The sequence below is a fragment of the Microplitis demolitor genome, chromosome 7, assembly GCF_026212275.2.
Source record: "Microplitis demolitor isolate Queensland-Clemson2020A chromosome 7, iyMicDemo2.1a, whole genome shotgun sequence".
NCBI lineage: Eukaryota > Metazoa > Arthropoda > Insecta > Hymenoptera > Braconidae > Microplitis > Microplitis demolitor.
This window is the reverse complement of record NC_068551.1, coordinates 13529333-13541028: the sequence shown is the minus strand read 5'-3', so window position 1 is coordinate 13541028 and position 11696 is coordinate 13529333. Positions and strand designations below refer to the sequence as shown.

At 34.3% G+C, this 11696-nt stretch overlaps 1 protein-coding gene across 1 annotated transcript; it reads left to right on the top strand.

Moving 5' to 3' along the window:
• The first annotated feature begins 259 nt into the window (after positions 1 to 259).
• On the top strand, positions 260 to 1156 carry LOC128668246 (zinc finger BED domain-containing protein 6-like). The gene has a single exon (XM_053740757.1). It carries the CDS (start codon positions 260 to 262, stop codon positions 1154 to 1156), a length of 897 nt encoding a protein of 298 aa, XP_053596732.1.
• The last annotated feature ends 10540 nt before the right edge of the window (positions 1157 to 11696 follow it).

The following is an 11696-nucleotide window of genomic DNA, read 5'->3' as shown; positions in this document are numbered from 1 at the left end:
AGGCATTTATTGAAACGTCTTTTGGTAATGATATAATAATTAAAATTATAACAGTTATATATTGTTAGTAATTTGTTACTTCACATGAATATTATTTTTATTTTAGTAACTGATGATGAAAGCATAGAAATCGTCGAGGAAAAATAAATCACCTTATTGTACAAGCTGCTACTATTTGCATACAATTAAATTAAATATTTGCAATACTAATTATTGGATATTTTTTAATTTACACTATTTTTTCGTTTTAATTTTATCAATGGCACCACGAAAAAAAACTAGTGTCTTGAGGGATCATTTTTCCGAATGCCAGCCAAAGTTGGCAAAATCTCAGTACTGTACACAAAAAATTGCATTTACGGCAGGTAGTTTCGGAAATTTAAGTAGACATTTGATTCGAAAACATCCTACGATTTCAATTAACGTCGCAGATCGTCAATCAACTGTTTCGTCAACTGTTGATATTGAAACTCTAACTACAAGTGATCAAAATCTGCCGTTAGTCACTTTTAAATCTAAATCAGTATCTCAAGATAATACTCAATTAACTATAAACACTTTCACTGAAAGTATGAAACCAATTGTTCCAAGCAAAAAAAAAAAAAAACAAATTGATCAACAATTGATCACTATGATAGCCAAAGAATATCACCCACTTTACTTAGTTGAAGAAACAGAATTTAAGAACTTTGTGCATTTATTATGTCCCTCTTATAGTTTACCTTCAAGAAAAGCACTGTCTGAAAATCTTCTTCCCCAACTTTATTTGAAATTGACTCACGAGATACAAAGTAAAATTGAAAAAGCACTAGCCATATGTTTGACCACTGATGGTTGGACGTCGAGAAATAATCAGAGTTTTATCGCTGTTACAGCACATTATATTGATGTGGAGAGCATGCATTTGTGTTCTAATTTGCTTGGTTGCATTGAATATGATGAAAGCCATACGGCAGAAAATTTATGTAATTTCTTGAAAGAAGAAATGTCCAAGTGGAATATTGAAAATAAAGTTGGAGCTGTTGTCAGTGATCATGCGGCAAATATCATTTCGGCAGTGCAATTAGGAGGATGGAGATTTATAGGTTGCTTTGCTCATTTACTAAATCTCATTGTGCAAACAGCTGTTACGTTTTGGGAAATTACCCAAAATTAATTAAAAATAAAAATAATTTTTAATTATTTAATTTTATCCAGGTTTGGCCTCGTTAGAGTGTCTGTAGACCCCTGGTGGGCCGTGGTCGTCGATTATTTTATTAATTATTAATTTTAATTGTTTTTCGCGATTTAAAGTATTTTCGTTGCCGGTTCCAACTCCGTATAATTATTTTTACAATAACAGATGAATGGTAGGAAAATTGGCAGGAAATTTGAGGGAAACCCGAACTGCTGTTGAGCGCTCAGGGTTATAGGACAGGGTGGAACAGCTGATAAGCGCTCGCCCCTGGGTGGTAATAATGTTATGGACAGGCCATGGTGTAGGTGAAAATATTGGGGTGCCAATTGGCACCCCACAATAAGGTTAAATTAATTTAGGATTAATTATAATTTATTAATTATGGCTGGAGAGCAGAGGTTTGAGCTCCATGAGCTCTTTCGTAAGACTGACTATTTCGTCATTATAAAAATATAATAAAGCCAACAGAGTTGACAAAATGTTGACGCTGCATCTCAGGTTCCCTGTGAGAGAATCGTCGTAGCCCGGGTCTCATGCATCGTCATCTGTTTTGCCTACCCGCGAGCCACGGTGACTCTCTTATCATAACCGATTTCCGTTTCATTGTATAAAATTATTTAATTAAAAATAATTAATTTTATTTAATCAATAAAATATTACGGGAACGTAACACAGCCATTGGACAAATTTCTCACGTAGTCAAAAAAGTTAAAAATATTGTTGAGTATTTTAAGAAGAGCTCTAAAAGTTTATATAAATTAGAAGAAATGCAAAAACAAATGGACATACCTGTACTCAAATTAAAGCAAGACGTCCCCACAAGGTAGAATTCCACCTATGAGATGCTAAACAGAGTTTTGAAAATTAAAAATGCAATTATTGCAACTCTTGCGTTAATGAACAATAATTTATCTTTAGCAACTGAAGACTGGATCATAATTGAAAGAGTAGTACCGATTTTAAAAATTTTTAATGATATAACTATTGAAGTTTGCACAGAGAAAACTGTAAGCTTATCAAAAGTAATTGTTTACTGTCGTCTATTAAAACAACATGTTAATGATTGTTTAAAACTAATTGAAACACAAACTTTCATCGAAAAAGAAAATTATTTGGTAGATATTCATAATTTATTAGAAACACTCCGTTCCGAAATTTACAAACGTTTTATGAATATTGAAAAAACTTTCTTTACACTGAGTCAACAGTACTTGATCCTCGATTCAAATATAAAGGAGTTCGGGAAGAAGTTGATTATAAAAAAACAATTGATGGTTTGAAATCTAAAATTGGAAATACCAGAAATGAACTTTCAATTAGTTCTTTAGTTGTTAATACCTCCACAACTGCGCAAACAGAAGTAGCTTCAATAACATCATCCTCGTTAGCTTCTGATAAAATAAAAACTGTATCTATTTGAGATAAATTTGACCAAGAAATAGCATGTTTGACACCAGAAAACAGTACAGCAGCCGGAATAGTTGAGCTTGACAAATATTTACATGAACCTATCATTAACAGAAATGAAAACCCTCTTGATTGGTGGAATTCGCGAAAAAATGTATACCCGATATTGTTTAAATTCATTTTAAAACGCTTAAATTTAGTCGCAACTAGTGTACCTTGTGAGCGCGTTTTTTCTAAAGCCGGTCTTATTCAAACTGAAAAAAGATCAAGATTATCTGCAAGTAAAGTGTCTCAACTTCTTTTTATAAGCGGCAATCTTCAAAATTAATATTAATATCAAAACATTAGTTTTAATTGTCATTATTTAGCTTCTTAAAAATAATATCTATGTAAGTTGTATTTTTATTACATGAATATTTTATATTTATAGATTATATAATGTTTAAACATTAAAATAATATATTAAATGTATCTTGGGTAATATATAAAAATATTAAATAATTCTATTAAAAGAGTGCATTTTAGAAAGTTACAATTATTTTTCAATTACAAATAGATACACCTATAATTAAAATTTTAAAAAGAAAATAGTTCCGCGGATACGTTTCCCGGAACTAGTTCCTTTTGGCCGCGGAAACGTTCCATGTTCAATCCGGAATTTAGCCGGAACGACACAACTCTAGTGATATTAAATGGTCAGTACGGTTTGTAATTTGGTCAGCAGTCTATGCGCAAGAAAAAGCGATTTTCAGTGGTGGGGTTTAAAAAAAAATACATAGCACCCCAAACTCGTTGGAAATCATCCTTGAGCCGTTATTTTGATAGTACCAAAAGAGAGAAAAAATGGTCAAATATTATTATTAATTGGTCAGGAACAGAAATTCAAAAAAAGAAATTTAAAACTTCAAGGTCACCGGAAATATATTGAAACCCCAAGATGAACATACAGACTCACTTCACAGCTCAATTTAATCAGAATCGAAATTATATAAATGGTCACCATGAACTTGAATTTGGTCATTAATTTACATAATGCTATCCATTTTTTTTGTCTTAAGTATATGAACCCCTCCACGTTCATCAAGTATCTTTCTAACAAACAGTCAAATATTAGTACATTAAGCAATACATTTATTTTCCTATGTTTGCGATATCGTAATTGAACATGTTATACGTTGAAAATCAGGGCTTTTTTGAATAAATAAAAAAAAATCGACAAGCAACAAGCAATTGAGTAAAGAAAAATCTGTCTATTGGTTGACTCTTCGGGCTAGCCCTACAACTTCCCGCTGTTTTCGAGCTCCTTGAGCTCGGAAATACTATTGTATGCTATCGTTTTCGAAAAAAAAAGTTTTTTACAAATTTTTCTTCAACGATATTTCTCAAAAGAATTGACCGATTGAGATGACTGAGGCAGCATTCGACGCGTTTTATTGGGTTCTAGACCTAATCAAATTTTGAAATTGATCGGTTGGATCGCTTCAAAGATAATTGAAGAAAACCGATCTTCAGCGCTTCTTTCTCGATCAATTTTCTCGAACGAATGAACCGATTGAGATAGCTGAGGCAGCAATCGACGCATTCTATTGAATTCTTGTACTGATTAGATTTTGGAATTTATCGATCGAGCCGTTTCTGAAAAATTTGAAAAAAACTGAAAAAAAGTTCTTTTTTTTTTGTTTTTCTTCCATATCTTAGAGTGTCTTTGATCGATCGATTTGAAATTTTCAGAAAAGTTGACTACTAAAAAGTTCTTTTGATTGCCACCTCAAACATTTTAATCAGTCAGTTCATTAAAAAGATATAAAGAGTTTACACCCATACACACACACACACACACACACACACACACACACACACACACACACACACACACACACACACACACACACACACACACACACACACACACACACACACACACACACACACACATGGACATTCTTCTGAAAATAGTCACAATAGCATCCTAGGACCTCAAAACATCGACATCTGATAAAAACTCGATTTCCGAAAATCGGGATGAAACCAATAACTTCCCGAATTATTGAAAATTAATAATTTTCTTAGTGGCAAGGTAAAAAGTTCGGGACCATTTATATTAAATGTCAAACATACCAGACAATACTAAACAGAAAAATCTAGTCGATGCTGCATAATTCTGCGTGTGAAGTAATTAGAAGCATCGTTACCATTTACATATTAAAAACGATATTTCAGATAACTAAAACGGACAGTGTGGGAAAAGGTTTGAGCACGAACACCATAGTGGAATACTTGTGGCCTGTAAATATTTCGTCTTAATATGTGAAATGAGATTTCAGATAATATTACATGCTGATGTGTCTAACGCTATGCTACTGATTATTGATAAATGACATCTGAGAAATTTTCACCAATCAAACGAATGTAATTCTGTCTTGGAGGGCATGTTAATTGAAAATACTCCGTTATTTCGTTGAAAATATATTTAAAGTCCAAGCCATTGGATTGATCTACGCAAATGATGATACAGATAATTGGTCAGTACAGTGTAGTAATTGGTCACCCGATCAACGACTCTATAAATTCAGTGAAGTAGGTTTAGGCTGAAAATACTGCAGTATTTTGTGTAAAATGTATTTGCACGCTCATATACTTGATCTATCTACGATAATGATGCTACAGATAAATACCACTGAAAATTGAAGTAATAATTCCCAGTGAGCAGACCACTTTTATGTGATATAACGTCCAGAGAAAATGTAACGTAACAAATTTAACGTAAGTTTTAAATTCTAATGATATAATGGAACTGTAATGTATATGATACGTCAAATTCGTGACGTAAATAAGATATTAAAATTACATACATGTTAGTTACCGAGTGATATTACATTGGTGAGCTTAATGTGACGTTATATTTACATCACATAGTAGCGTTAGCTTTGCATTCTAGATATTGCCTCAAAAATACGTAACAAAATTAACTTACAAGTAACATAATCTTGGTGATTCTTTTTATCGTCACACTTACATTACAATGTAATGTTCGAGCTATGTTCCTACTGTTACTGCAGTCTTAAATAAAATATAGTTATATTTATTTTGCATCGAAACTTTTCACCACATCTATGTTATAAATTTTACTTTAAAATTTTGTGCGTATTTTGAAGCAATTGTGATAGAAAGATTTATGCATGAAAATTATGTATTTGTTTTAATTAATATTTTCACATTTAATTTATATGAAAAAAAAATATTTGACATCTATATAAACGCGATGAGGTTTATACCGAATCGATAGAATAAACTTTTTTTTTTTATTCATACAAATTTATATATTTATTTTCGTTTGCTTGTAAATAGTTGAAATAATTATTTCTATTGTTATTCATGTTTTCATTTCATTAACTTCCCGCTAAGAAAATCGATGATTTTCCAAAGTTTCGGGAAGTTTTTGTTTTCACCCTGATTTTCAAAAATCGAGTTTTCATCAGATGCCGACGTTTTAAAGTCCTAGGAAGCTATCCTGACTATTTTCAGAACGACGTTTGAGTGTCTTTATGTGTGCGTATGCGCGCGCGTGTGTGTGTGGTGTGTGTGTGTGTTACCGGTCTATACCCAGACAGGAAAGTACGACGGGCCCAGGCTTGGCTCAGGCTTGGTTCAACTATGTTGAACTCTGGGCCAAGCTTGTAAGCCAGCCTTGTTCCAGCCTTGGTAGAAGTCTGGAATGATAACTGGGTGCCAAGCCTGGTTGCCAGCCCTGACCCATGCTTGCTTGCCAGACCTGGCCCAACCTTGGTTGTCAAACCTGACCCATGCTTGGTTGCCAGGCCTGGCCCTTGCTTGGTTGCCAGACTTGGCCCATGCCTCGAAAAAACACATAAATTCAATTAAAAAAAAATTTATTATTATTAAAGTACTAGAGTTTGTGATCATTAACGTTTAAACTATTTAAGTGAAGTAAATAACGTGAAAAAAACTCGGTGAAAATTCTGCTGGGCTCTGGGCGCGAACTGCCGTCCTTCTGATTGCTGGGTTTGAACGCTGGCTACTGGACGAACCTACTAACGTTCAATTGAAACTTTTATATGTTCTACTTGTTCATTTTACTACAACCACCCGGTTTTATGAAATATAAAGAGCAATTTAATTTATATTTTCGATTAAGAAAGAAAAAAATAATTTCGTATTATTTATATTATAATTACATAATTTTTTAAAATAAAATTTATTAAATTTAATTGATTATTTATCAAGATTTCAGCTTAATTATCTTACTCTACCACCATAATTCCCAAGTTAGGGTGACTCTCGGCTTGGCCAAGGCTAGGTTATCTAGTGTTGGCCGATGTTAGGGTAACCATCCAACGGCCGAGGCTAGGTTATTCAATCTTGGCCCATGTTAGGGTGACTCTAGGGTTGGCCAAAGCTAGGGTATTCAGTCTTGGCCCAAGCCTGGGTAATCATTGGAATGGCCAATACTAATTACCCAGTTATGGCCCAGGCATGGGACAGTATAGGTTTGCCAAGACGGGCTTCCCAAAAATGTCCCCGGCATGGCCTCGTCGTTCAACTCGGGGGCTTCCTGTATGGGTAGAAGTTATTCATAGCTGGGTCCTAGCTAGGGTCTACCGTGGAAACCCAGAGCTCGGTGAACTAGTTCTGGTTCAAGCTTGGGCCAATATTGAAGAGCTAGATCAGGGTTACCCATGACTGGGACTCGTTTGGGGCCAACAGCGGAAAGCCAGCGCTAGGTCGCCCACGACTGGGCCTTAGCTAGGGCCGACACTAGGACGCCAGAGCTGGGCTTACTAGTTCTGGTTTAATCTCGGGCCAAGGATGGAAAGCCAGCGCTAGGTTGCCCACGACTAGACCTAAGCTAGGGCCGACATTGGGAAGCCAGAGCTAGGTTGCCCACGACTGGACCTAAGCTAGGGCCGACATTGGGAAGCCAGAGCTAGGTTGCCTAGTCCTGGGCCTTAGCTAGGGCCGACACTGGGGAGCCAGAGCTGGGTTACCCAGTCCTGGTCCGTGCTTAGCCCCGTTGTCAGAGCTTGTAAGTTCCTACATGGGATAACTTTAAAATTAATGAACCGATTTGAATGGTTATTGCGGCAATCTTAATACCTTGTTAGCCATCATTTTTCCTGAAAATATTGCATCATTTGATCAAGTAGACTCGAAAATTTTTGCGAATTACGAAAAAAAAAAAATTTTGTTTTTTTAGTTTTTTACTGCTTTCGCAGACACGATTCGAACGATCGATTCTAAAATCTAATCAGCTTTAGAACTTAATAAACCGCGTCGGTTGCCGCCTTACCTATCTAAATCGGTGAATTTGTTCGAGAGATATCGTGGGAGAGAGAAATGCTAAAAACGGTTTTTATCGAAAACAATGGCAAACACAAGTATTTTCGAGCTCGAAGTGCGAGTTTTCATCATATGTCGACGTTTAAAGGCACTAGGATGCAATTTTAACATTGTTAGAGCAATGAATGTGTGTTTGTGCGCACGCGCGTGCGCGCGTGTGTGTGTGTGTGTGTGTGTGTGTGTGTGTGGGTACGTGTGTGTGGGTATGTGTGTGTGGGTATGTGTGTGTGTGTATGAGTGGATGGTAACCTTTCATATCTTTTAATGCATGAACCGATTCAGATGGTTCTTGCGGCATTCAAAAGATTCCTTCTGAACTTAGATTTTCAGAAAATTTTAGATCATTTAGTTAAGGTAGTTCTCTCGCGACATTCGTAGCCAAAAGTGAAGCGTAATCGTAACTACAAAAAGTTAGAGATACTCAGTGCCAGAAAATTTTATTTTTGTCAGAGACTGTATCCAATTCATTTTAGTTTTAAATATACAGATACACACTAATACAATCACACTGAAAAGTATAATAAATGTGGCAACGCTGCAAACATTTATATTGAATAGTCTGTAGATTAAACGTATAGGTAGCAATCTTTATATAGTGTGAGGTGAATATACATGTAGTTTGTTATTATTGACAATCACAAATTTTGGATAGAATTAGTTTTTGTGCATATTTCCATAATTTTTTTTTAAACTTACACAAAAATCGCAATTAAAAAGAAAAAAATTGTTCGATGTGTGCTACTTTCAACATTATAATTTTTAAAAATTCTAAAACTATTAGAAAAGCTCGGCTGACCAATTTCAAAACACAGTAACTGACAAAAATAAAATTTTTGAAATATGTATAGAATCATAGTAGATAAATAAGAGGGTTTTTGGTTCCGAAATCAAAACAGCGTCCTACCTTACCGGCATATGGTAAGTGACGATCGTTGGTAAGGTAAATTTGTTTTTATCGATATTGGAGGCTGTTATCGGTAATGTAGATTTATTTTATAGATAATTGGGACCTTTTTCCATATATTTGGTAATGTAGATTTGTTCTTATCGATATTTGAGGCTGTTATCGGTAACGTGGATTTATTTCATTGATATTTTGGGCCATTTTTCTCATTGATGATAATGTAGATTTGTTGGGACTTGCTCTTGATAATGCAGGCTTGGTTGAAGTCCGATCATGGAAACGCACATTTTGTCAGAACCTGATAATGGTAATGAAGATTTGGTTGGGGCCTGTTTCTGCTTATCGATAAAAGTAGATTTTGGAACTTCGTGGATATTTACTGAATTTTTACTGTTTTACGTAGGATCAGAGGGGATCGAACATTCGAGAATTATCTCGAATTTTCTACGCAAAAATTGGTGGGGATTTATTTTTTTTCATTCTGGATCGTTCTAGACCTTTTAACAGATGCAAGGGGGACGGTTTATGAACAGAAATTCGAAAGTTTTTCCGAGAATATTTTTTATTTTATTAAAAGTAGGTGGTTTAACAGTTGATTTTACCGGTTTTGGGCCAATTATTTTTTGCTTTTTATCCGCCAAATAATTTTTTTCATAGAAATCCCCAACACGAGGAATTTTTTAGTGGGGATCGCTATTATAAATACTCGGGATTTGCTACATTTTCTACAGTTGTTAAGAGATTCGTTTTGTGAGTAGTGCACTATTGATCTGTTCAATCAGGTAAGACTTTTATATTTTTTAAAATATTAAATGTATTCAAAATTCGAAACCGTAAATGTAATGTTTGAAATACTTGTTAAGAAAAATAATGGACATTTCGAAGGTTTCATTAACCTTCGAAATAGCCTCATTGGCCGTCAAATTTCCGGTATAATTACCTACTAAAGAGCTGAACAAATTGAAAAGAAATAGAGATCATCAAATAACGGTTTTCAAAAATGTCAATACGAAATTTGAATTAAGAGTTGTTGCATCCATCAATAACGAATTCAATGTATTTTTACCAAGAAGAACGTCAGCGTTGATAACGAAGAATCCTATTTATTTCGAAGAGTTGCTCAACGCCATACCATATCGTAAGCTTTACATCACTTTCTTCGGTGGGGAATATAATGACGTCGAAATGGCTTATCGTGATTAATATGTTAGAAGTATTATCATGATTTCTAAATATTATATAAATGAGATAGTTAGCGAATATTTCTATAGATAATTTAAACTATTAAATCTTAAAGCAATGTTGCAAATATGAAAATATAATTTTTCATTTAATCAAAAAAAAATCTCAATTTACTTTACGATATGGATGTATAAATAATCAAATAAATACAATATTAATCAAAGTATATATTTTTTTTATTTAAGCAAATAATCTTGATAAACTTTACATAAAAAAATTAGTAATCGTTGGTTTAAAATGATAAAATATAAAAAAATAATACTACATAATAATTATGAAAAAATTTCATCATCATCATCATCATCATCAAGATAAAAGTAAGTCATTTGGACCTCCAAATTTAATCTTACTTGTCTTTCCAATTATCTATTATATATATATCACTTCTTTTTCGTGGTCAATCGTAAATAACTGAATCGTGCGTCAATCAAATAATAATCTTAACAATTTACTTTATCTATGCTCAATTAAAATAATTCATTTTGATTGGTATTTTGAATTTTTAAATTCAGCACTTAAAATCATAGAAGGTGCATACGCATAAATCAGCAGCGTTAATATTTTTAATAAGCTCTCTAGCAGTAATATCTCAATAAAGTATTAAAAATGACTGAGGAGCAAACTAAGGTGTGGAAAGCGAAGCGCGGAAATGCCAAGCGGTCTGTTACCAATTTTGAAAACTTCTTAGGACGTTTTGATCCTTCAAAAAACTTTCCCGCTCTTGAAATACCGTTTTAAGAAATAGAAACACTTCGTTCAACATTTGAAGGGCTTCAATCAGATCTTGAGTCAGCAATTGGAGAGTCTGAAGAACTCAGTGCATATCGTACTGAGTTCGAGGAGCAATATTACTCTATATATTCAACTGCCTCAAATCTTTTAGCTAGTCGTACAACAAACCAACCGCAATCACCTACTTTTGCTAATGACCTTATCTCCCATGAATCCACCCGTCAAAATCTTGCGTTATTTTCCGTTTCCGGGCAGCAAGTGAAACATACGCACTGCGAAGCTAACTCGCATATCAATCCAACGCCTCCACCAGCAATGGTGCCGGCAACACCAACTGCGTTACCAGCATCAGCTCAACCTACTTTTCAGACACCTTCAAATTCATATTTTAGTTCAAACCTTCCTACCATAACTTTACCTACTTTTCATGGTTCTATTGATACTTGGCTAGAGTTTCATGATCTTTTCAATTCTCTCGTCCATGAAGATCCTTCTATACCACCCATTCGTAAGTTATTTTATTTAAAGGGCTGCTTATCGGGAGAAGCAGCCGAAGTCATATCATCAATTGAATCGTCGGCACGAAACTACGAAACTGCATGGAACCTACTAAAGAAAAGATACGATGACCGAAAATTTATGCGCGATACTTAGATTAAATCTTTAATTAATCTGCCTTGTATTTCTCAAGAATTCTCTACGCGCTCTTTTCTAGATCGACTCCAGAAAAACATCAGAGCCCTTCAGGCATTAGGAGAACCTATTGTATACTGGGATTCTTTTTTAATTGTTTTATTTCGTGATAAATTTAATAGTTATTTACGTGAAAGATGGGGGGATTTTAGCAATGACATACAAAAGCCTACCCTTAAACAA